This window comes from Ornithodoros turicata, chromosome 1 (genome assembly GCF_037126465.1).
Source record: "Ornithodoros turicata isolate Travis chromosome 1, ASM3712646v1, whole genome shotgun sequence".
Classification (NCBI taxonomy): Eukaryota; Metazoa; Arthropoda; class Arachnida; order Ixodida; family Argasidae; genus Ornithodoros; species Ornithodoros turicata.
Window position 1 is genome coordinate 235,002,244 of NC_088201.1, and position 27,831 is coordinate 235,030,074.

A 27,831-nucleotide genomic window follows, 5' to 3' on the forward strand; every position below is an offset into this window, starting at 1 on the left:
CCCAGAGGAATAGCTGTCTCTGTTCGAAATATGGGCGGCTCTCCTTCTGGACACTTCCCCGGTCATATTTCTTTACAGGATTTTCTTCCCTTCTGCATCTCTTGATGACATCCAACTGGACACATTACTTTAAGGACAACTGCACGTAATCATCTAATCACACGCACACAAATCGAATTTTTGACGTGCATTTTTGAGTCAGACGTGGTTCCTTTACACAGACCTTGATTACATCAAAGTAATATCTTCCGTAATCTGTAACTACACTGTAATCTGTAACCATAGCTGACAGAGCAATCTGGAACTCATACATCAATTCGGTTGTAATGAATGTATAACTGACAATATAGTTAGTTTACACAACTCTGCAGCGAAGTGAGCGAGAGTTCCGAGATTATTTGAATTAAGCCTTCTCCAATGTGCGAAAGAACAATGTATTTTATTTACATTTTTAGACATTTCGGTATATACATTTTGACACCCAGGGTGGTAAAGTCGGGACCCATATATGTCCAGGGTTGAACGCGGGTCAGGGTGACAGGTACAGGGTGAACTTCACACATTTTTGGACTAACATTGTCACAAAAGCCATTACCACCCTAAAAGGTGTAGCACTGCACGACTCTTTTGTTTTTAAAGAAAACAATGTGGGGCACAATCGCTGTATTACAGTTATCTCCCCTAAAGGTGGGGTGTACGATATAAACAGAATCACAGGTACTGTTGTATAAAATAGCTAACCATATAACTAAACACGTTAGGAGTTTTAAAAAAATGTGTTTACACATTTCCGAATCGTCTTCTGGACTATCTACCGAACAGTGGTTGGTAACACAAAGAATAATAATGATGATTCAGCTTTTAGTGCACCAAAGGAACTTTCGTCATACAGCGCCAAACAAAGGTAACAAACTTAACAATCTAGTTTAAATAAATACAAAGATAAATTAAAATAAATACTACGGAAAGAACATACTTCAAAAAGTTAACCCAGCCAGCTTTCCTGGTAGCGAAACTGGTGACTAGAGCACTATAACATGAACAAGGGAAAAAAAGATATAGGCAGTAGCCATGGCCATTGCAAAAGTTTTTTATTTTTACTTTTTTTTTTCACGGAGGAAGGCAAGGACTCAGTATACTGCTGTTGATGCCCCTCTTAAAACAGCCATATCCTCTTAAGAGCTCGTGTCCACTGACAACTCGGTGCCACTTGGTACTTAACCACAACCGTTGCCAACAATCGTCAGCATCATGAATGAAAGTCACTCAAGCGAGTCCATATCTGACGGAAGCTGAACCTCTTCTGAACTAAGCTACGCTCCTTCTGAACCAATCTAACTTTACTACTTTCGATGACGTCTTGTAATAGTTTCTTGCCTTCGTCGCCCTTAGCAGAAACATTTGTATGAGGAAACAAGAGAGGAATATGATCCAAGTAACATGATATCTCAGTCTCTCCTAGAAGCAGGTGTGGATTACTCTCTCCATAAGACTGTGCAATGTCGTAGAGTGCTTCGCGAAAACACACGTCTACTGCACTGACATCTGAGTGGAGAACCATCAGTTTCAGACAAGATGTCTTTCCCATACTGATATTGTCCGTACTAAATGGCAGCCGGAGAGGCGTCAATAAACTCGCAACGTCATAATCACAGGAATATGGCAATAATGTCACCAGCTTTCCTGTTCCAGCACAGGTTTTCGTTGGTGATTCGCCTACTGAATTAGGACAGTGTATAAGAGAGTGAGGGATGAGGCATCTGAGAACATTCATTTTCCTTCCTTCAGCGGAAAGAGCGCAGCACGTGGAACCCCAAGTGTCGCGCATATTAGGGAAGGAGTGGGGAAGAAGGAAGTTCACGATATCAACGGCATCACTTATGCAGGCCAAGTGAAGAGGTGTCCATCCATACTCGTCACGGGAACTCATCCTAGAGCGGAGTAATAATAACTTTACAACGTCCAGGTGTCCCTTTGAGGCACAGACATGCATGGGCGTTTCTCGATTCACATTGATCACGTCCACTGATGTATAAAAAGGAATGAGAAGCTTCACAACATTTGTGTGTCCCTTCCTCGCGCTCAAGTGCAATGCAGTGTTCTCTTTTTTATCTGTAAAGCACACGGATGAAGGGGAGAGGTGAAGTTCCACAGCTTCCACATTACCTTCCTCTGCTTCTATTAGCAACTTCGTATTGCCATCGTCGTCGACCATTTCCGTGTCGACATTGTCAATGTTGGGATCATCGGTGTTATTCATGTCCGACCATCTCCGATATAAGGTAACGATGTCATCATTTTTTACTCTGCGTTTTGCATAATCCTGCTCACTGAGATTTAAATGCGGCAGTAACAGCTTCATGTAATTAATATCATTTACTTTTATCCAAAGTAGCTTCTTCTTGGCCATATCATGTAGCAGTTTACGGCTATAAGGATCACCAGCGATGACATCTAAGTGGAGGAAGAGAAGTTTCAGACCCCAAATTTCTTCTTGGAAATCCCTTTTCATCCACGCAAACACGTAGCTTCTGCTGATCCTCTGTGCATGCCTAGGGTCAGTGTGTCGCAAATAAGGCCATAGAGTTTGCATCACTTTCCTTCTACCACCTTCCGCCCAGAAGTACAACGGTGATGAGCCCAACGTTTCAGGGGAGTTCAACAGCAAGTGTGGGATGAGACATCTCACAACGTTGGACTCCAAACTCAACCGATTCCCACTTGTCCAAGCAACGTCTAAGCACGTTTTTCCTTTGTAGTTGAGCGTGTGCGCATTTGTGTGAGGTACAAGAAACGTCACAGCTTTAAGGGAAAGAGAGTCCGAAGCCACATGAAGTGTTGTGTTCAGTCTCATGTGATGTGTGTCATATGTCCGAGTGCGAAGGAGTAACAACTTGATGGCCTCCAAATCATCTCTCTCTGCACATCTATCCATAGGAGTTTGTTGCTCATAATCGAGAACATTCACTGAGGGATAAAGAGGAAGAAGTAGCTTCACAATCTCTGCATCTTCACTCAAATGCAAAGGGGTTTGAAATTTTCTATTTCTATTGTTAGCGGATAAATGTGCGAGGTAAAACTGTGTTGTCTCCAGATTTCCACACATCGCGCTAATGTGCAACATTGTGTTTCCATCCTTGTCAAGAATTCTCATATCGCAGTAAGGAAGGAGCATTTTGCAAACAACCGCAGACTTTGAGTAAAAAGGCACAGTTCTATTGTCATTGCCTCTGATACCATCAAGGTCTCCAATTAGCGAAGGCTCTGCAGAACATCTCAAGCTTCGTTTCTTGCGTGATTCTAATTGGTCCGTGGTGTCTCTGTCTAGGATTACGGTACTCTCTTTCTGGGACACATAGCTCAGACACACGTCTAAAATGTCTGGTAGGTCGTATATCACAGCTGTGAATATAGCCCGCTCTAGAAAACTTCTCTTTAGCTCGAAGGTTTCACATCTGCGCAGATTTTCGGTAGAATATTTCACTGCTTCCTCACTGCATCGAGCGCATAATACGTTGAGTTTCTCTGTCATAGCAGGAACCATAGCTCGAGTCACAGCTGGAGTCACAGCTCGAGTTATTGGCCACAAATATTGCGTCTGCATATTTGTTAAAAAGGACTTATCCCTCAAATATTTTATCACCCCTGTCATCCACTCTGCATCCCATGGGGAGAAGAGTTCCACGTACTTGAATGGTGACATTTTGAACAAATCATCCTTGATTAGTTCATCATTCATTGGAAGCTTGTCCAATGTCTTTTTATCAGCATGCAGGACAGCTACGTGCAATGGAGTCCTTTGGAGTTCATCGACAACATGCATGTCTTCTGTTTGGATATCACGTTGCTCAAAATATGAAGCGTCGTTGTTTATCAAGGCAGAGTGAAGTGGATAGGACATCGACGCCAGTCCATCGAACAACAGCATTACAGCCTCGTAGTCTTCTTTACCGTACAGTCCGATGACATTTTTCCTAAAGCTCGATCTTTTTCTGGCTCTTGTCCTTTCCAACAGGTAGTGAGCTGCGAAGAATTCAGCGAAAGTCTTGTGAACGAACTCTGGAATTCCTCCGTTAATTCTATTCACAAAACCTTCTTTGAGAGAATTGTCCGCAATGCCCTCGATGAATTTTCCTTCGGGATCTAACTGCTCTAGTTCATCTTCATTCAATAAGACTTCCAAGTCATTCTGAGGAAATATACACTTCATAGCGAGGAGACCGTGGTTTGCGTAGAATGGAGACTTCGCGGTATCGTTGTCCCCTCGCACTGCACATAGGGAGATGTTTTCTTTCACCTTTTCCTTTCGGTGCACAAGGTGCTTGTACTCCACAAACATCATGTAGATGTGTACAGTATATATCCTGCCGCCACAAATGTCAGCAACATTAAGGAGCGAAGAGTAATCGTCAGACTTTGTAACTTCCCCGCTCTCCATCTGAGCCATCATACGAAGTAGGAGAGGGGTTTCCAGGATTGTTCCGTTTTCCTCCTTCAACGACGCGTACAGTTGCTGGAATTTTTGCGCAAGTCCGTCATTCCTGGTGGCCAGAGTTTCTCTTTGGGCCCTATGTTTTGTGAGGAATTCATTCTGGTTTTCATCAGAAAAAGGAACGAGATCATATGACACTGTGTGCAAGGCATCTTGTGCATGGGCTTTAAACACAGTGCGAGAAAACAGGTACACCTTGTAAACTTTTCTGTTGGCTAGAAACGATACAAGTTGCAGCACACAGTTGCGGCATTCCTCGTTGACTTCATCGAAGCCATCCAACGTGACGACGACCTCGAAAGGGCTTCCATTCTTCAAGCTTTCCTCGAACAAAGCGAACTCCAGACCATCATTTCGTACTTGGCACAGATCCGCGAGATATCCCAGACTAGGCGACGCAGTTTTCACTAATGCCATTCTCTGAGGAAGGTCGACGTAGAGCACCCACCGCTTCTTGTCTTGAGTTTTCAACTCTGTACACAACCGCGATGCCAGCACACTCTTTCCCATACCAGGTGCGCCAGACACGAGGACGACCTTCCCAGGCACGTTCAGCAACGTCTCTGTAGTATAATCGCCACTTCCCGTCATTGGAAGGTGACTGAGACGTCCATTTGATTTGGTCCACAAGAGTCCATTACGGGATTCGTTTAGCCTTAGCAAATGCACTACCTTCCCTCTGTAATTATCATTTCGTAGGAGAGCTTCGTAGTCACATGTCTCCTGAAGGACCACAAACTTTTCAAAACGCGTCAAATTATCTTGATGTTTTGCCTCATAACCTTGAGGTACAAGTTCTGCAACACAATCATGCGGACACCCCAGAAGTGCGAAAGCCTCATTCTCGTCGTCCATTCTGCACTTTTTCAGGTCAACTTCCACGGCCCTTGTAAACACTCGCTCCACATAACAGTTCTTAACACTTCCTTCTAGTTCATGAAGCAGAGGACCCACGTCAATGACCAGTGATTCACATAGCTTTAGGAAAACCCAAGTGTCTACACAACGTAAGAAGGTGTCGATATTCATTACTTTAGGAAAGCCAGAAACATATTTGCCCTGAAGTTTTAGGACAGATTTTTCGAAAACTTCTGTTTTGCACCTCTTCGCGACATGCTCCAAACTCGCTTCATGGACGTTAGACACTAAAGGTTTCTTGTCAAAATGTGCTTCTTCTTCCACTTGCTTCAACAAGTCATCCTTGCCACTGTCTTCCACAAGCAAGATGACTTTCGCTCCGGTCACACGGGACACTTCACTCAAAAATCTGAGGCCCTGTCCGAAGTCTGTGTTAGGACGGACCGTCACGAGCACAAATGCACATTTGTAGTCCACTAACACATGTGTCCAGTCCGTCTGGGATGTTTCGAAAAACAAGTATGGCTGGCCGGAAGATTGCACGGCGTTGTGAACCATTATTTCGAGAAGGCTCAGCTCTGGACCGGTAAGTACGTGAAGCGACCCTTGTTTCCAGATACTGGTCTTTAATGGCTTTTCGAAATTGATGTTAAGTTTGCCAATGTTGAAAGATCTTTGGAGCCTGGCGTTTTCTTCTTTGATCCTTTCGGCGTCTGCCGAGGGGATTCCACTCTTAATGTATTCTCGCATGTCCGGGATGACATGGTCCTTGAAAAACCTTAGCAGTTTTGGAACTTCCTGTTCCAGAACCCTACTACCTTCCTCGCAACCATATTGAACCAGAACGTGAGGAATCCGTACAATTAACTCTTCTTCTTCATTTGTGTCCATAAAAGCTTGTTGGATGAGAACGTTCAGTTCTCTCTGCCTTGGTCTTATGTCATTCAGAATGTCTTTGTATCGCTGTTCGCTCTCCGTATCATTGGTGTAATATGGCTTACCATCGTTCCTGTACACTAGGTAAAGTGCCATATGACATAACTCATGAATAAGTGTTCCGCAGACTTTGGCTTCTGCAGCACGACCCGCGACGAACACTCTTTGTTCTTTGCAGAAAGTAAGGCCTATGTCACCTCTGTTGCAGCTTCCCGTGGTCCCTTGAACATTTTCACTGTTGTAGTCGAACCTTATTTCTAGGTGCGGTGTTCTTGCAGCCACTTTCAGAATAATCCGGTTTAATTCATCACCAGAGAGCTGCTCAAACATCTTCTCCAATCGTACACCGAAGTCATCACATCTGGTGACGCTCACAGATTTGCTTTTCAAATAGTCAATGTAAGAGCTCTCGCATTCCGTGGTGTAATATCGTTGGCGACGAATCTCAGCTCGTTCAAGGGGTGTGAGATGTTGGTAACACAAAGATTCTTCTGTGTTCTTGAGTCCACATTCACGCGAGACTAAAAGGCCATGTATACGGATGGCTTTCTCTTCGACTGCTTTGTAACGAGCTGACCTTTTTGTGACAGGATCCAACCACAGTTTCAAATCAGGTGCAGCATCCAGGCACTTTAGAACACGGGCCTCATCTTTCGCCACAATGGCTTCGTGCATTTCCTTCCTGAGGTCTTCCCACTGTGGCGACCTTTCCATGTTGAGATCAAATTCAGGTGTCGAAGCCATGCCTTTGGAGATGAAGCGAGAAATTCCTGTAATTTTGAGACGGAAATTAGAAACAGCCCATTTGAAATACAACAAACAGGTGAAGTGCGGTACTTCGTCTGGAACGGAACCCCTGTTCCGACGGTCCAAGGGTCGGAGACATACAAGACAGACGGACAGAACAGGACTCAAAAAGCAAAGGAATTGTCTTTGTCACAGGTACGCTAGGTCGTGGAAAGGATGTCATGGATAGACTGCGTGGGAGCGTGAGAGAGGGTTGGGTAACGCATTCTGGAGTCGGGGCTAAATAAAAGGATTACCTACCTTACAACAGGGCAAGGAAACAGGACAAGGTCCTGGGCAGCTCAGGTAGCAGAGTACGAGCACGGTATCTGGAACCGGAAAAACAGAAAAATGTCCTGCAAAACACTGTATAGACTGCATTGAAGTCCGGCGACACCAGTGATTTCTTTTGGGGAACTAGCAGGGGAATTGGGAACATTTGGGAACTAATGAACCAAAACAGGGAAATAACAGGAGGATCGGTTGGTACTCCCTTGGTTGATGAATTTAAAAAAAACGGGAATTCACTGCTCTTTTAAAAGGACGCTCGTGTCCAGAAACCCGTATGTGAAAGCGGAACCACTATGCCCGGTATGGGTCGACAATCCACGTGGCTCTTTTTTTTTTAATTTTTCTCATAGGAAAAGAGCTACGATATTAAATAAAGAGATTTTAAAGGGACTATGAAATTTCCCGAACCCCCATACTTTTTTTTCATGGAAACTGTTCTTCCCGCAGAGGAACTAATATGCCACAAATTTTTCCGGACGAAATCGCTCCACTCTGCGAGGAGCGCGCGCTGGAAATGTCTCTTCCGCGTTCCTCCTCTCCCGCGCATATTTCCCTGCCGATGGTGTAACTGTACGGACCGCTCTTCGGTTCCCCGTTACGTCACCGTTTCCACTCCCGATGAACGCATACGCGGGATCCTACGGCGCATGCTCCTGGCGGGATACCTCGGCTCGGCAACACGTCACGATGACGTGTTGCTGAGCCGGCCGTGGTCGCGTCAAGTTACCCGTTGTGTCTCCTCTCGGCAGCTCGTCACGGCGCCGCGCCAGCTGTCCTCCCTTCGCCGCTCCGTTTAAATTCGCTCCCGAGAAATCCGCTCGCGCGACGAAAGTAAAATTTCGGTTCTAGACTCAGAAAAATGTCTTCTTTCGAACGAAACGAAGAAAAAAATCGTTTCATAGTCCCTTTAAAGCTCTTTTAAAGACGTGATACCGCCGGAGCCTCCGCTGCTGCAGCGTCCTGTTAACTTACTACCCAGCCCATAACAACACACTTCAGTCTATTTATTTATTTATGTGTCTGCTAAGAGCCTAAAGCCTTACCAGCAGTACACAATAAAAGACACACAACATAGGAATGTATTAATACATAAAATAAAATTAAACGTTCATAGCACAATGAAAAAGCAGCTCGCATTGGCCATACTTATACAAACATCAGAGTTTACATGCGCGACAAAGAGCTGATTGGACACTTCTCATATTACTGTTATACAAAGTCAACGCAAGCAGAATTAATGTTACTTAAAATCTGTATTCTTAATGAGGGACATTTTTCTGTAGAGCTACAAAAAAACATGAAACTTTCGCAGCGCCCTGGTGTTGCGCTTTCGGACGTAGAGACCCTCGTAATTACACCAGTACAATCTACACGATTTTGTAGACACTTATACAAAAATATGTGATCACGGTAAACCCGTTTGCTCAAAAGGGAGTCTACTTTTACGTTTACAAGGGTCTACTCTTACATTGTGTACTTCAGCGTCGTCCCGTTGTTCCGATTATGGACTCTGTATAAAGGTCAACGACTGTATCCCTTTATGAAGGAACCCGTGACGTCAGATGATATTTTTATTTCTCTAACTCAGAAGGGAGGCGGAAGACTCTCATAGAAGAACAGATCAGAAGACGAAACAACATTCTGAGTGACAGAAGGCTCTGAAGGAAACTTACCTTATTTACGTCGTTATACCAGTGTACAAGCGCCGCAGTTCCCTGGGTGCCCTTGATTGGATGAAAAGTGTCGTCGAATGGCTCAACGAATGCATGCTATGGTAAAGTAAAAAATAAAGAAATAAATGTCGAGGGAATGCGAGCTTCACCAAGGTCACAGCGACCAACTCTGCTGTGTGGCTCACTGCAACATCGCCATCACGGAGCCTATAGTAGTATTAGAGTCCTACGAACCTTTGTTGGACATCACGTGATATTTGTCCCCGTACCCTGCGGATCACCGTTGTCAGTCCTTGGTCCCCGCGCTCATTGTTTCCTAGTTCCGTCGATCACTTTCGATACGATCGCCACGTCGGACCAATGGCCCTCCTGCAACGTGCCACGTGACTTTCAAGGCACCCAATGATCCGTCATCGTTAGGGGTGAGACGTGACGTCACAAGTGTGGCGGAAGCAGTCTTGTCTCAAATTCCATATGATGCCTGCTTCATGCTTTGTAGTTACGTACTTCACTTGACCTTGCAAGGGATATCTGGAACAAAGAATGTAGAAGACGATGAATGATGGAGAACCGAGGTTCACTTTAAGAGCAGGACAATACCAAATGCGCTAAGTGTTCAAGGAAGAAAAGACGTTTCATAAGGCCATGCCCGTCAGCGCGTTCCAATGAAGATCGCATCCACAACGTACGCATAAGCTATCCGTAATTCAACTTTTAGATGCCACCCTCCCATGCCTCTAATGTTCTTTGTAGCAGAGCCGTATATTAAAAGGGAGTCTGGCCATTAATGGGTCATGCCTATACCTGAAGCTCCACCCACTTTTTCAGCTTTGCGACCAATAGAGTTCTGAAATATGGGGCGCTATCAATCAACCTATCCTCACTATTTGTCCCCGTATCCAACATGGGCAGCGCCATTTTGGGTGGCAAGTGGATTGGATGGGATTGAAATGGATACCTCACGCAATCTGCAAAACTAGTGGATTTTTGGTGCAAATTTGATGTGCGCCACCTAGGGAGCGTAAGGCACATCGGGAACTGTCGTCTGCTTCCGTCGTTGTACCACTGCCGGCAGAACCACCTGCTGGGACAGATTCTGTCGTCGGTATGTTTTTAAACAAATCTACATGAATAGTTTGAATATAAAAGGCAAGAGTGTTCATATCCATGAAATCCAGCAATTAAATATAATATTGTACAGCACAGCGCCGTTTTCGTTCTGGTTTCGTTGTGATCGCCGTGTTCACTAGGCCTAACACGTCGACAAAACGTATTATTTTCAGTTAGATATCGATGGATGAGCATAATATGAAACTGATTTCCGATAAACTTATATTATGTACATTTGCAGCGTAAAATCAGGTTAATCTGTGAAAACTTTTTGTCACGAAATCCCCGCTTCACTGTGTTTGTTTTGGTCGCCATTTTGGGTGGCAGTATGGTGTCATGGCGACCCCCTTGGTAAAAAGTAAACCAATCAGAGGAGCGAAACTGTGATTGACAGGTCGAGCCTGTTTTTGTAACTCCTCCCAATGGCCAGACTCCCTTTTAATATACGGCTCTGGGGCGCCGCCATTGGTGCTGACACCCCGTGGTAGTCACAGGAACTGTGCACGTGTGGACTGCCGTTTACAGAGTTCCTTCACTTGTGTATTTTAGTCTATTCTCTGCTTTGTAGTGTCCTATTGCTCCATCTGCAGCTACATTTATGCAACCCGTTGGCAACTGTGTACCCGCCCCGATCATCGACGGTTGCAAAAAATAAACATGGCGCCCGAACGAGCGCAGTTTTGATGAAACTCCGTTCGTAACATAATCACAAGAACACAACAATGGTGCCAGAAGTGGGATGTGCTTGAGGACTTGACGGATAGTGTTCTGAAATATTTCAGCTGCGCTACTGATGCCAAAATTGAGGCGTTTGTATCTGAATAAGCCAGCGTGAGTCGAGAATGTTGTGAGCTGTCTTGAAGGCATGTCAAGGAGGATAGTATAGTGTCGTATTGTTCCATCTGCAGCTACACTTATGCAACCCGTTGGCAACTGTGTACCCGCCCCGATCATCAATGGTTGCAATCGATAGTTAGATTTTTCATTTAAAAAACTATAAGGCCTATATAGACAAGCTGTTTTCACTTCTATCACCTCTGGGCCGGCCGACGTTCTTGGCCATATGTTGCTCAACCGTCAAATCACTAATTACCTAAAAATCGTTAATTAACTTTTTAATTATAGAAGTTACGAAGTTGTCCCAATGAGAACATCTGTTCCTTTCGGTGACCTGATATCGCAGCCGTTTTCAGAACAAGAATCCGTTCGGTAGATCATCTGCAAAAAATTCGTGAAAGAACATCTTTTTTCTTTTCATTATTTTGTTTATTGCGCATCTTCGGAGACCCGTCTTTCCTTCACCCCCAATGTGAGAGGGGGAAAGAGCACACTGTCGCAGCCCAAGATAAGGGCAGTTCCGATCGCGTCACCCGATACATATGTGTTTTTGTTTTGTTTCCACAAGTTAAAGCTCACCTTCGACGCATGAGGCGGCACTGTGGCAGCATCTTCGACGGATGAGGCTCCTTCACCATCTCACATTGGGGGTGAAGGAAAAACACGTCTCGAAAGGTGCGCAATGAAGAAAACACAGAAAAAAATGGTGTTCCTTCAAGAATTTTTTGCTACCGACCGATCTACCGAACTGATTTTTGTTCTGAAAACGGCTACGATATCGGGTCACCGAAAGGGACAGATGTTCTCATTGGGACAACTTCGTAGCTGTTAGTAGTAATAGGGGGTATCGAGGGAGACCAGATGTCAGTACGTTCCATAGGTGTCTGGTTCGAACCCCACAGCGTCTGGGACACCGTCGCGTGTGCGGAGGGCGCGGCGCCAGTGCGGAGGGTTGTCCGAGCGCTTATCGGCGGGGGGAGGGCTGCGTGCGCGCTTACTAGCTCACATTTTTCAGCCTGGGCCAACTTCTTTCGTCATTTTTCAATCTGCGCCGAATTTTTTCGCGACTTTTTCCCGTGCGCGACAGGCGGCGCTCGGGTGGAGGGCTGGTGCGGTGGGCGGAGCGTGGCCGGAGGGTTGCGTGAGCGCTTACTTGCTCACATTTTTCAGCCTGAGCCGACTTCTTTCATCATTTTTCAATCTGTGTTGACTTCAATCGCAATTTATTTCCCGCTACAGCAGCTGTGCAGTAGGCGATTTACATGCAAAGGATAGCCATACACAAAAGTACAAGTGAAAATATATTTATTAAAGTCATTAGTGTCAGGAATTATGTTATGACTTCATGTGAAGGAGAAAAACTCAGCCAAAAAATCTGATGCAATAGCATTGATGTAGTATTTTATTAGTGATAATCACGCAAGTTTTCAATTAAACAGAAGGAGTAGCACATTTTAATAAAAGAGGATATTTTTAATCAATATGATTACAATCAAAATTAAAAGTTTTATTATAAAAAGTCTAACATGACCACCATGGAGGAGTTTTAATTACATAGTTCTAATATGTAACTTCATGCACAACAGCTAATATTCCATTATGATACATTTAATCAAACAATATATTTTTAATCAATATAATTACAATCAAAATTAAAAGTTTTATTATAAAAAGTCTAACATTATTATACGTGACCACCATAGTGGAGCTTTAATTACAAGTGCCGATAGATGTATGTGAACAGCAGAGAACCTGGAAGACCATGGGACACAAACACAAGAGGAAATAAAATCTATAACACTACAAAGAAGATATTCTTAATCAAAACAACAGAGGAGGGGAATAATCTATCATTTTAACTATCATAAAATCATCCTCGTGACTTCCTCATACAATTTTCATTCTAAGAGACTCTACAAACCTTACTTTGTTTTATGAATTCAACACAGAAAATATATTTAAAAAATGAACTTCAACACATAGCACGCTCCTAGCCAACAATCAGCTCTAATAATATCTGCCCTGATTTGTTGAAGACGGGAGGCGTACACCTGACAGCTATGAACATTTTCGAGCACAATAGGGAAGATTATTTCAACATTACCCAATTAATCAATTTCTTATTAAGTAAACAACATAGACATACGGAAATAATAAGAAAAACGATCAACAGCTAATAGAGAACCAAAACACATCACATAAACAACAGACACATGCAGGAAAATAAATGAAAAATAATCTATCAAAACGATCAACATGCACGGATGAATGGCAGAGAAACACTTTGAACAGTACATGCTGAATAATTTAATACAGCACAGAGCTCACGCTGAATAGCAGAGAAACAATCTAAACGGCACATCTGCTAACATGTAAACAACAGACAGGAAAATATTACTGAAACAAGATCAACAGCTAATAGAGAGCCAAAATCCAACACGTAAACAAAAGGTACACAAAGGATAAATAGTCGAAAGAACAATCTAACAAAACAAGAAACATGCACGGATGAATAGCAGAGAAACACTCTAAACGATGCATCTACCAACGGTAAACAACAGACACATGCAGGAAAATAATTGAAAAAGAATCAGTCAAAACGATAAACATGCACGGATGAATAGCAGAGAAACGCTTTGAATGATGCATCTGCCAACATGTAAACAACACACCGGAAAATAATAGCGAAACAAACTATCAAACATTACAATTTGAAATAATATATCTTTTGAACTATCATAAAATCAACCTTGCGAGCTAACAATATAGAATTTTCATCCTACTCAGGCACTATAAACATCACCTTGACAGAGCTATCCAAACATGCACCACAGCTATGCTTTACAATAATTACAACCAGACTTGAGACCAGCGGGGTCACTCTCTCCCTCTATGCAGCCCGGTGGGGTCACTCTCTCCATCTATACAGCCCAAGCATGGAACCTGTTGTCAATCTGTGGGGGTGGGGAAATCCTCTCTCTTTTTCACATTCTTTTCTCCAAAAGGAAATATTCTTAGGATCGGTGTACAGAGACGAATTTTTTATTGATCGCAAATAGACATTGGAATTATTCGACTCTAAAGCACACAATAAGAATTCTATCAAAAACAATAGAACGCAAAAAATCTAAGAATACACTTTCTAAGCAAACGAGAAAATATTATCGGTGCAAACAATACTCAACGAGAAACGTTGCATTTAATGTATTTCAGATCAGACACAACTATTAGGCAATCATTATTCTCAACTCACAAAATATCAATCGAGTGAAAGTCAAGTTTATTCAATGACAGAAACAATACTCATTCGAAAACGAGAATTAAATTTAATTACGTTGTTTTATGTTAACTTTGCAATACATGCAGAAGCCACAAACAACTCATCTGAAATGCAAATTATTGTGTTTGCTATAGCGGAAATCAACGCACACAACATTCCAATCTAATAGAATATTTTTATTAATATCGATCGGGTGATCATCTGAAACATAGTCAAAGCAGTAATTAATTTAGGCAAACATTTTCCTAACCAAGTGTGCAAATACATCACAGAAACACGTCTTTTTCATTGAGGACCTAATAGTGGAAACAAAATATCAATCGAGTGAAAGTCAAGTTTATTCAGTGATAGAAACAATACTAACTCGAAAACGAGAAACAAATTTAATTACATATTTTTATGATAACTTTGCAACAGTAATTTCTACATGCAGAAGCCACAATCAACTCATCTGAAATGTAAATTATAGTGTTTGCTACAGCGAAAATCAACGCACACAACATTCCCAACTAATAGCATATTTTTATTAATATCAATCGAGTGATCATCTGAAACAAAGTCAAAAGCAGTAATTAATTTAGGCAAACATTTTTCGTAATTACGCAGCGCAAATATACATCGCAGAAACACGTCTTTTTCATTCAGGACCCACTAGTGTAAACGAAGTGACAGAGGGAAGCTGAGTTCCCGTACACTTTCGTTAAGGTTACACCCGCAGGGAGTAGGGGAATCCAACAACGGTCTTGGTATACAAAGCCATAAACCGACTCCAGCAAGTCAAGTTAGGGAAGGATGGGCTCTGGCGCTGTCTTGTACATAGAATCATTGAAAGCAAACATTTTTTTCCTTACACATCACATCTTTTTGTAAATTGAATTTCATAATTCTCACGGCAGGTGGAACATTCTAAACGCGATAATAAATTTTTAATAAATCAAATTACCAACAATATGATTTAATTAAATGTCGAGGCGCACTACAAAACAGAACAGACAATTGCTATACATTGAAGAGATGGACGGATTTTGTACTCATTACCATACGTCATGGGAGGACCTGATAAAAAGCTGCTTCGAAAAGGAGGAGCCGCGAAACGATTCATTTATCGCTGCATTTCAATACGTCCTAGACATGGTCGTATTCGGAGATATGGCACAAATTATGGAATTCAAGATGCGAGAACTTGTATGTCGAATCTACAATAGTTATAAAAATATTTGCACGTCAACATCGGAAGGACCGTTTGGATTGATGGTGGAGTTTTTGAGGTTTGCTAACGAAGAATTGAAATACACTAGACCAAACGTAATTGTAATCATTGCAATGGGCATTGCATTAATCAAGAAAGCAATCAGATCAAATTATCATATACAAGCAGTCTATATCGCACGATTCATTACGGATTTGTTGAAATTACACCTAACGGTTGAAATGGAAAGTACATAAAAAATCTTATCACGTGGTATATTCCACCCTAGAACCTCTATACATTTATTTTATTCTACCAGTCAAGGATGTCGAATGAACACAAGTTCAATATTGTCGTGCAAGGTCTGATGTATCATCACTTATTGAAACTCAACAAACATATCAATTGCGGTGGGCCACCGGACGATTATCATCTAATACTCTCTTGTACGCCATTCATGAATCTTCATACAAAGAAAGGAAGCATCAATAAGAGACTGTGCAAGTTTGTCGCAACAAAGTGCAAGTTGTTGAAGCAATACAAACACAGCGACAACATATCATCTGCGTTGATCAACGCTGGATTCAAGCGCCCAATAATCAGAATAAATTACTTGATGTCTTCGGAATTCATTAATCAAGACAACAAACGAAAACTTCGGAGTTTGGAATAGAATTGTAATTTATCGAAATAAACAAGTGTATAATTGAAATAATACTTGTATTCTTTGTCATCATTGTAATGTATTCTACACAGCGCAACCAGAACAGCTTATGACCAGGTTGAAGATTGCTAAGGAGACACTACGTACAAGGATCTTCGCATGGAATCAGCGCTGGCAATCAAAGAGATTTTTACACGACCACACTCTATACAGCAACACCGACACCCGAAGGAAAGAACTGTAGAAAAATCGATAATAGAAATTTAGAGGCATGTTACAAAGAGGATCACTAATATTTTGCGAAAGCTTATTTTACGAATTAAATTGCACAGTGTATATATTTTCTCAAACTATTGGACAGTTGGCAATACTATATTGAAAGGAATCTATTATCAAATGACGCGAAGGTGGAGTCTACAATTCTAATCATCATAACATGCGGCACACAATTCCAATAAGATTTTGGGAGAATCGAATCACACAACTGTCATCAGAAATGTTTATCCAATGAAGATGAGCACTATGCATAAGATATGCAATTATAATAAGTAAATATTCCTTTTGCAAACTTAACCAAAGCAGCACACATAAAAATGGCTTCAATTCACAGAATGTACCCGAGGTTTTTAATTAGCCATACTGAAAAACTACGAGTCTTATCATTATGTCACGGCATATGAGGCACTACAAATGGAAGGACATACATTAATTTTAGAAGATTTTAGCTCATAATGAATCAAAACGTAATCTTCAACACCAAAGGTTCGTGTTTAAATTTTCAAAGTCAAAACTGTACACTCTTTCTTACAATTTTTTTAAGATGTAGATTAAAAAGCTGTCTATATAGTCACACATTGTATACAAGATATTTGTTTGTACATTAATTGATAAAATTTATCAGATGACATTCCGGAGCAGTGGAGACTATCAGTAAGTGATAATGAAAGGAAAGTTAGGTAGCAAGCGAGCTGGTGGTGACGATCCATGACTTGAAAACCCGAGACGAGGTAGGGACGAAAACAGACATACACAAACATTCTCCGAGTTTTAAGTAAATTTTGTTCGAAAAATATTCGTAACTTTTACTATCCACGTCGTGGAGAATTCACATTACGTTATAGAGTATATAGAAACCATCAATACACTCGATTAAATGCTTTGTCATCGCAAAAGAGTTCTTAAAACCTTCGCGTATCAAAGTGAGCCAGCTAAAGCTGTGAAATTGCGCTTTCTACAACTCAGTTCATAAATTGCGGCAGCAGTTCAAATTTTAATTAAACACTTACTGATAGTCTCCACTGCTCCGGAATGTGATCTGATAAATTTTATCAATTAATGTACAAACAAATATCTTGTATACAATGTGTGACTATATAGACAGCTTTTTAATCTACATCTTTAAAAAATTGTAAGAAAGAGTGTACAGTTTTGACTTTGAAAATTTAAACACGAACCTTTGGTGTTGAAGATTACGTTTTGATTCATTATGAGCTAAAATCTTCTAAAATTAATGTATGTCCTTCCATTTGTAGTGCCTCATATGCCGTGACATAATGATAAGACTCGTAGTTTTTCAGTATGGCTAATTAAAAACCTCGGGTACATTCTGTGAATTGAAGCTACGTTTATGTGTGCTGCTTTGGTTAAGTTTGCAAAAGGAATATTTACTTATTATAATTGCATATCTTATGCATAGTGCTCATCTTCATTGGATAAACATTTCTGATGACAGTTGTGTGATTCGATTCTCCCAAAATCTTATTGGAATTGTGTGCCGCATGTTATGATGATTAGAATTGTAGACTCCACCTTCGCGTCAGTTGATAATAGATTCCTTTCAATATAGTATTGTCAACTGTCCAATAGTTTGAGAAAATATATACACTGTGCAATTTAATTCGTAAAATAAGCTTTCGCAAAATATTAGTGATCCTCTTTGTAAACAAATATTGATGTAACATGCCTCTAAATTTCTATTATCGATTTTTCTACAATTCTTTCCTTCGGGTGTCGGTGTTGCTGTATAGAGTGTGGTCGTGTAAAAATCTCTTTGATTGCCAGCGCTGATTCCATGCGAAGATCCTTGTACGTAGTGTCTCCTTAGCAATCTTCAACCTGGTCATAAGCTGTTCTGGTTGCGCTGTGTAGAATACATTACAATGATGACAAAGAATACAAGTATTATTTCAATTATACACTTGTTTATTTCGATAAATTACAATTCTATTCCAAACTCCGAAGTTTTCGTTTGTTGTCTTGATTAATGAATTCCGAAGACATCAAGTAATTTATTCTGATTATTGGGCGCTTGAATCCAGCGTTGATCAACGCAGATGATATGTTGTCGCTGTGTTTGTATTTCTTCAACAACTTGCACTTTGTTGCGACAAACTTGCACAGTCTCTTATTGATGCTTCCTTTCTTTGTATGAAGATTCATGAATGGCGTACAAGAGAGTATTAGATGATAATCGTCCGGTGGCCCACCGCAATTGATATGTTTGTTGAGTTTCAATAAGTGATGATACATCAGACCTTGCACGACAATATTGAACTTCTGTTCATTCGACATCCTTGACTGGTAGAATAAAATAAATGTATAGAGGTTCTAGGGTGGAATATACCACGTGATAAGATTTTTTATGTACTTTCCATTTCAACCGTTAGGTGTAATTTCAACAAATCCGTAATGAATCGTGCGATATAGACTGCTTGTATATGATAATTTGATCTGATTGCTTTCTTGATTAATGCAATGCCCATTGCAATGATTACAATTACGTTTGGTCTAGTGTATTTCAATTCTTCGTTAGCAAACCTCAAAAACTCCACCATCAATCCAAACGGTCCTTCCGATGTTGACGTGCAAATATTTTTATAACTATTGTAGATTCGACATACAAGTTCTCGCATCTTGAATTCCATAATTTGTGCCATATCTCCGAATACGACCATGTCTAGGACGTATTGAAATGCAGCGATAAATGAATCGTTTCGCGGCTCCTCCTTTTCGAAGCAGCTTTTTATCAGGTCCTCCCATGACGTATGGTAATGAGTACAAAATCCGTCCATCTCTTCAATGTATAGCAATTGTCTGTTCTGTTTTGTAGTGCGCCTCGACATTTAATTAAATCATATTGGTGGTAATTTTATTTATTAAAAATTTATTATCGCGTTTAGAATGTTCCACCTGCCGTGAGAATTATGAAATTCAATTTACAAAAAGATGTGATGTGTAAGGAAAAAAATGTTTGCTTTCAATGATTCTATGTACAAGACAGCGCCAGAGCCCATCCTTCCCTAACTTGACTTGCTGGAGTCGGTTTATGGCTTTGTATACCAAGACCGTTGTTGGATTCCCCTACTCCCTGCGGGTGTAACCTTAACGAAAGTGTACGGGAACTCAGCTTCCCTCTGTCACTTCGTTTACACTAGTGGGTCCTGAATGAAAAAGACGTGTTTCTGCGATGTATATTTGCGCTGCGTAATTACGAAAAATGTTTGCCTAAATTAATTACTGCTTTTGACTTTGTTTCAGATGATCACTCGATTGATGTTAATAAAAATATGCTATTAGTTGGGAATGTTGTGTGCGTTGATTTTCGCTGTAGCAAACACTATAATTTACATTTCAGATGAGTTGATTGTGGCTTCTGCATGTAGAAATTACTGTTGCAAAGTTATCATAAAAATATGTAATTAAATTTGTTTCTCGTTTTCGAATTAGTATTGTTTCTATCACTGAATAAACTTGACTTTCACTCGATTGATATTTTGTTTCCACTATTAGGTCCTCAATGAAAAAGACGTGTTTCTGTGATGTATTTGCACACTTGGTTAGGAAAATGTTTGCCTAAATTAATTACTGCTTTGACTATGTTTCAGATGATCACCCGATCGATATTAATAAAAATATTCTATTAGATTGGAATGTTGTGTGCGTTGATTTCCGCTATAGCAAACACAATAATTTGCATTTCAGATGAGTTGTTTGTGGCTTCTGCATGTATTGCAAAGTTAACATAAAACAACGTAATTAAATTTGATTCTCGTTTTCGAATGAGTATTGTTTCTGTCATTGAATAAACTTGACTTTCACTCGATTGATATTTTGTGAGTTGAGAATAATGATTGCCTAATAGTTGTGTCTGATCTGAAATACATTAAATGCAACGTTTCTCGTTGAGTATTGTTTGCACCGATAATATTTTCTCGTTTGCTTAGAAAGTGTATTCTTAGATTTTTTGCGTTCTATTGTTTTTGATAGAATTCTTATTGTGTGCTTGAGAGTCGAATAATTCCAATGTCTATTTGCGATCAATAAAAAATTCGTCTCTGTACACCGATCCTAAGAATATTTCCTTTTGGAGAAAAGAATGTGAAAAAGAGAGAGGATTTCCCCACCCCCACAGATTGACAACAGGTTCCATGCTTGGGCTGTATAGATGGAGAGAGTGACCCCGCTGGTCTCAAGTCTGGTTGTAATTATTGTAAAGCATAGCTGTGGTGCATGTTTGGATAGCTCTGTCAAGGTGATGTTTATAGTGCCTGAGTAGGATGAAAATTCTATATTGTCAGCTCGCAAGGTTGATTTTATGATAGTTCAAAAGATATGTTATTTCAAATTGTAATGTTTGATAGTTTGTTTCGCTATTATTTTCCGGTGTGTTGTTTACATGTTGGCAGATGCATCGTTCAAAGCGTTTCTTTGCTATTCATCCGTGCAGGTTTATCGTTTTGATTGATTCTTTTTCAATTATTTTCCTGCATGTGTCTGTTGTTTACCGTTGGTAGATGCATCGTTTAGAGTGTTTCTCTGCTATTCATCCGTGCATGTTTCTTGTTTTGTTAGATTGTTCTTCAACTATTTATCCTTTGTGTACCTCTTGTTTACGTGTTGGATTTTGGCTCTCTATTAGCTGTTGATCTTGTTTCAGTAATATTTTCCTGTCTGTTGATTACATGTTGGCAGATGTGCCGTTTAGATTGTTTCTCTGCTATTCAGCGTGAGCTCTGTGCTGTATTAAATTATTCAGCATGTACTGTTCAAAGTGTTTCTCCGCCATTCATCCGTGCATGTTGATCGTTTTGATTGTTTATTTTTCATTTATTTTCCTGCATGTGTCTGTTGTTTATGTGATGTGTTTTGGTTCTCTATTAGCTGTTGATCGTTTTTCTCATTATTTCCGTATGTCTATGTTGTTTACTTAATAAGAAATTGATTAATTGGGTAATGTTGAAATAATCTTCCCTATTGTGCTCGAAAATGTTCATAGCTGTCAGGTGTACGCCTCCCGTCTTCAACAAATCAGGACAGATATTATTAGAGCTGATTGTTGGCTAGGAGCGTGCTATGTGTTGAAGTTCATTTTTTTAATATATTTTCTGTGTTGAATTCATAAAACAAAGTAAGGTTTGTAGAGTCTCTTAGAACGAAAATTGTATGAGGAAGTCACGAGGATGATTTTATGATAGTTAAAATGATAGATTATTCCCCTCCTCTGTTGTTTTGATTAAGAATATCTTCTTTGTAGTGTTATAGATTTTATTTCCTCTTGTGTTTGTGTCCCATGGTCTTCCAGGTTCTCTGCTGTTCACATACATCTATCGGCACTTGTAATTAAAGCTCCACTATGGTGGTCACGTATAATAATGTTAGACTTTTTATAATAAAACTTTTAATTTTGATTGTAATTATATTGATTAAAAATATATTGTTTGATTAAATGTATCATAATGGAATATTAGCTGTTGTGCATGAAGTTACATATTAGAACTATGTAATTAAAACTCCTCCATGGTGGTCATGTTAGACTTTTTATAATAAAACTTTTAATTTTGATTGTAATCATATTGATTAAAAATATCCTCTTTTATTAAAATGTGCTACTCCTTCTGTTTAATTGAAAACTTGCGTGATTATCACTAATAAAATACTCAATGCTACTGCATCAGATTTTTTGGCTGAGTTTTTCTCCTTCACATGAAGTCATAACGTAATTCCTGACACTAATGACTTTAATAAATATATTTTCACTTGTACTTTTGTGTATGGCTATCCTTTGCATGTAAATCGCCTACTGCACACCTGCTGTAGCGGGAAATAAATTGCGATTGAAGTCGACACAGATTGAAAAATGATGAAAGAAGTCGGCCCAGGCTGAAAAATGTGAGCAAGTAAGCGCTCACGCAACCCTCCGGCCACGCTCCGCTCACCGCAGCAGCCCTCCACCCGAGCGCCGCCTGTCGCGCACGGGAAAAAGTCGCGAAAAAATTCGGCGCAGATTGAAAAATGACGAAAGAAGTTGGCCCAGGCTGAAAAATGTGAGCTAGTAAGCGCGCACGCAGCCCTCCCCCCGCCGATAAGCGCTCGGACAACCCTCCGCACTGGCGCCGCGCCCTCCGCACACGCGTCGGTGTCCTAGACGCTGTGGGGTTCGAACCAGACACCTATGGAACGTACTGACATCTGGTCTCCCTCGATACCCCCTATTACTACTGCTGTTATAACGAAAAAGTTAATTAACGGTTTTTAAGTAATTAGTGATTTGACGGTTGAGCAACATATGGCCAAGAACGTCCGCCGGCCAAGAGATGATAGTAGAAGAACTGCTTGACGTATACTTCAACCAGTTCTTCAGTCCAGTGTTATCGGTATACGCAGTCACAAATAATAACAAACAAATTAAAAAATAAAAAAATAAAAAATTAAACACTTCACGCTTTAGTTTGACTCGCAGACAAAAACGGGACTCTCGAATTGGTGGAAGCTCGCGAGACAAGCAATATCTAGTATCTGTTTTCGATTTGGAAAGGTATGCCACTGCCTTTCTAAGTTCATGGTTCTAAGAGCTTTTTTTTTCTTTTCTTTTTAAATCTTCGTGCCCATTGTCAGTAACAGAAATACTAGAAAGAACTGCAACTGCAAAAGGAAGATGCAATGGCCCAAGCTGAAACAAAATGACAGGGAAAAAAAAACGCCTAGTAAGAATCTGTCCACTTACGCAGCAGCTCAATAAACAGTATCAATAATAATAAGAAAATACAGGGCCATGAGCACGTACGCATGTAAGTCCGTGCAACGTCCCGCCATCTCCGTGTAACATCCTGCGAGGACAAACGACGGATATTTGTGGGAACTCCAAACCGTGGCCACTCGGAGATATGTGGGGGACGTCTGTCGGAAAAATGTCTTGTCTCCCAGGGAGATCCGAATTTCCGGGAAAGGATATCCTCAGGAACACTACTGGAAGTTGTGTTCCGTTAGGGCTAGTAAAATGCCAGGCGGACGAGTGACCTTTTTGAAGTGGACCCCGCCTGTAAGCTATGTGGCAAAGGTATCATATACTGACAGAATGTGACGCGACGAATGTGAAGAGTGCCACGAAACAACAGAAAACCACGAAGACGCCGTCGCCATATTCCAGGAAACCGAAACCACATCGGGGGGTTACTATATCAATGCCGGTGGCGTTCCGAACAGGACGCTGATGACGTCCCCAAAATACGTTTTTGTTTCTGACGTGTTGTCCTATGAAGAAAACCCGCTCAGAGAACGAAGCAAAGTAACGGTCTTCTTTCGAAACATAGCCAGCACATAGGATGCGGTGTGTGTGTGGGGGCGATCGCCCCCCCCCCGCCGAAACGTCAGTTTATACATTGGATTTCCCTCCCCCACTACGCGCTCCCACAAAGAACCCCCCCCCCAAAAAAAAAACGAGGGTCTGGATCCGCCCCTGGGCCAGCACAGGATCATTTGCTACAAAAAAAAAAAGAAAAAGAAGAAAAAAAACACGAGAAAGGGGGGATATATTTATTAGAACAAAGCGAAAAAGGGAGGGGAGCCCAGCAAAGCAACAAAGGCGCAGTCAACACTATTGTAAAGTCGGCTTCCCCACAGTAAAACCATAAAACGGAACGATTAGAAAATGTTTCGCTAAATTTAGAGCAAAAGAAAGAAGTAGTCTAGCAACATCGAGACTTTCCTAAAGCTGGCTTCCCCTCAATGCACACGGTAGTTAGGTGAAGCCGACTTGCATAATGACAACGCGCCTACCAAAGGAATGCCATGCTTTGGCATTAATCCAACGATAAGCAAGGGGCACGCTTATCGGTGGTCCATAGGTAACTTATAAGTGGCACCATTCGGACGCAGCGTACGTTATTTACTCTGGCGACTCAGCTTAATAGATAACGAGCCGCAGAGAAGTAGAAGAGATAGGGCGCAGACTACCGTATTTTCACGTGTATTAGCCGCGGCTGGTTTAGCGCACAAAGCAATCGCGTCGTATTACCCGCGGCTTATCTGCAAAAACATTTTCAAAATGTATCTAAAAACGAGTCCTGCGGCTTATCTGCGGTGCGGCTAATACGCGTGAAATAACGGACACTGGTGCATGATGATGAAGGGAACGAATGACCGTGAGACTGAGAACTCTTGTGTTTGTCTTCCTGTCCCGTGTCTCTTAATTATTCGTTCCTTCATCAGCAGAGAAGTTACACGGTCAGTATAAAGGTAGAGACAAGAAAATCCGGCGGCTAAAACTACGTCGTACGGTTGACGATCAACATTTTACAAATACAGTGAGAACAGTGGGGGGAAAAATCGTACAGACAGTAAAAAACTACAACACGGCATTAATAATAGTGAAAGATGGTAAGTACGCATCAAGGATCTCACCTCGCTCTGGACGTAGCCGACGTTCACGTGAAGAGTCCGGAGCAGAAATGACGTACGAAACGTGAGACCACTGATCTCTATCTATAAAGGCTGGATGGCGCATGGGAGAGGGGCTCGCGGGGGAGAGGCGTGCATTCGGGCCGCCATGTTGGGAGGCCCTAAAGCGCAGTGTGCGCCCATAGAAAACAATGGGAGGCAACGGAGATTGTGAGTATTTATAGCGCTGCAGGCGTTGATCGTTGCTTGTCATCACACAATTTTGTAAGGTGCCAGTATACTGATGTATGCTAACAGTGTTTCACAGGTGTCCTGCCGTTCGATTCTTAATTACGTTATGTTTTGCATTCCGAAACTAGACCGTCACAGCAGTGCAGCGCTGGGGATTGTACTACAGTACGTTTCCCAGCCAATGTTTCAATAAGGAACGATGTGAGGTTAACAACCACCATGTATGTAATATCCCGTGCTGCGTTCTGGACAAAAATTGTTCCATAAAGAACGGTCCGGGAAAGGATATACTCGCATGGCAGAAAGAGATCGTTCTGTAGAATCACAGCCGTTGTTTTAGCCGTGTATCGGTTTCGTATGATTTATATCAACCACCGCCGCAGAAAGTGTCTTTTAGTGAACGACTGCGGTGCTTTGCCTCGCAAATATGGACACACCGAAGCAGCCCAAATACGTTGTGAGCGTGATTTAATTGCTTCACGCAATTAGAACACGCTCGTTAGGACAGTTAATCAGGTAGTGATGTAAGCTTAATCAATTAAGTTACGTAAAAGTGGTAACACCTCCTTGAGACACAGGACTTATCTCTTTTTGAAGTACAGCCTTTCTATGTTCGTTTGTTTCTTCCTTCATCTGTTCTGATTATTTGCAGGCGCGGTTGTGCGAAACTGAATGTCCTTCTCCAGCACTCACATGCTTTTGTTGAATACAACTGCAGCGTGAGAAAAGCTGCTTGGGCACGGGGTCCTACTATCCAGTGCTGACTTTGCCATGCTTGTTATGTGGAGCATGTTCCAAACAATGCAGCTCCACGTATGGTCTTCAAATTGCAACAGGACTATTTGGAGGTTGAAACAGTTGTGATTTTGTCATTTTGGCCCTCGTGTACCCAGTCTGTGAAACGCAAACAAAAAAGTCTAACACGATATGGCTTTGTAATGAAGATCACTGATGATGAGTAAAGAGAATATACGAGTTCAAGTTTATGCAATATTTTATATCATTCATTATATTATTCAACATTTTATGTCAAGTTTATACAACGTCAAGTTTATTCAAGTTCAAGATTTATTTCTTGCACTTATGCGTTTCAGGATACAATGAACGTGCAGGGAGGTCGCAAAAGGCTACATTTATTGTTTTGTGACCTTGCTACAATGGCAATATATATTTTAGGAATGACAGTGGTCAGGTGCGCTCTCTAAATTTGTAGCACTCAATTTTAGGTTGGAATGAGCAATGAATAGCAACTTCCCTCCTGATATTTTCTCTTATATGCTAAATTTTAAATTTAATGTGATCGAATATGTGATAATATAATAATAATATATAAGAATATAATATGTGATAAATGAATGTGATCAACAGTAGATGTAAACAACATGAGTATAGCCAGAGAAGTGCATTCTCAATAAATAATTGTTTTCTTTAGCGTATATGTGCATGCCTACTAACTGAAACAATTATCACAGTTCCCTGACAAGTTTTAATTTCTGAGAGTGTACTGTAGAAGCTGCTTAGATCTACAACAGTTCATACATGTATTATATACTGTGAATGCCTTTAAAAATCCCATGTGACACATATTCCTTTACTTTCTGGAGGTGCTGTGGTAGTCAAAGTTTGCGGGCATTACGCAGGTTCTGCACCCATTTCTTGAGTATGTCGAGGCAGCTGTGAAGTAACCTGCACTGATGATGATTATTCCAACTTTTATGGTGCATCGACAACAAAGGAAATAATACATCAGAACATTGGTTTGGGTGCAACCAGTTAAAAATGAATATGTTGTTTAATAAATGCATTGGACAAATGTTAAAACATCAGTTTAAAACATGGTTTACAATCCCTGTATCTTCTAAAAATTAAAAAAGATTAAAAACTATTCTAAAAAGAATATGGGGAACTCTTCTAAAAAGAATTATAATCTCTAATTATTATATTGCTGGGTGAAGGAGCCTAAAGTGTAAGGTGTGTTTCTGATGTGAACATGTAAGAAAATATGCAAAACTGAGAGAGGCTAACCACAGTGCGTGCACTGAGGTTGTTCCTTCCTGTAAAGTAGAAACCAGTGGATGAAGAACGTGATACTTACCTGTACACCCAGCCGTATCACACTGCACAGATTATTCACAGGGTAGCCCTCATGACGAAACCTGTATTGAGTGACCACTTTTGCTTTAAAAACTGCTACAAATAGCACGACACGCTACAAATTATTACTATCGTAACAAGCTGACGATACAGCTCAGACACAAAGCCGTTATTCAAGTCGCGCCACACCACCGTTACGTAGGATTCTTTGTCACAAATCAAACCAAGGCACAAAACAATACCAATACATGAAAAAAGGTGACAATCGTGGTTTCATTATGACGTAGTACCGAACTTGTGCGCGAAGGTAATTGAAAGAAATGAATGTGGCACTTGCTTCCACTGAGAACACCGTGTACCATGCCAGCAATGCATGCAAAAAAGCGCTCGAGTGCTTGCACATATATTGATGACAACACTACCTGTGTAGTGTAACATGTTCTTTCAAGCATATTACGCGCTCAAACTGTATTTGCCGCCGGGTAAAATGCAAGTGTGCTCGATTGAACGCCGGAAGAGCGATCAAGCAACCTGCATCCAGTGCTCGTTTTGGGCAAAAAAACACTTCATAATGGTCAACTAAATATACAGAATGGACGCCTATTTATTCCTTGATGAAGAGTGACTCACCTGTATAAATTTAGGCCCTGTAACCTTGCCAGTGCGGTTGGTACGACCGTAATTGCAAGAAGTTGCCATGATCGCTGCGGCGAC

The 27,831-nt window shown here is 41.0% G+C and overlaps 1 protein-coding gene across 1 annotated transcript; it reads right to left on the bottom strand.

The window, feature by feature from the left end:
* Window positions 1–420: 420 nt before the first annotated feature.
* On the bottom strand, window positions 421–23,352 carry LOC135379107 (uncharacterized). The gene is made up of 5 exons (XM_064612362.1): window positions 23,180–23,352; window positions 9,271–9,567; window positions 9,037–9,132; window positions 7,334–7,401; window positions 421–7,056 (listed from the first exon to the last, which is right to left on the bottom strand). Exon 5 carries the CDS (start codon window positions 7,028–7,030, stop codon window positions 1,250–1,252), a length of 5,781 nt encoding a protein of 1,926 aa, XP_064468432.1. The 5' UTR covers window positions 7,031–7,056; window positions 7,334–7,401; window positions 9,037–9,132; window positions 9,271–9,567; window positions 23,180–23,352; the 3' UTR covers window positions 421–1,249.
* Between the last annotated feature and the right edge of the window lie 4,479 nt (window positions 23,353–27,831).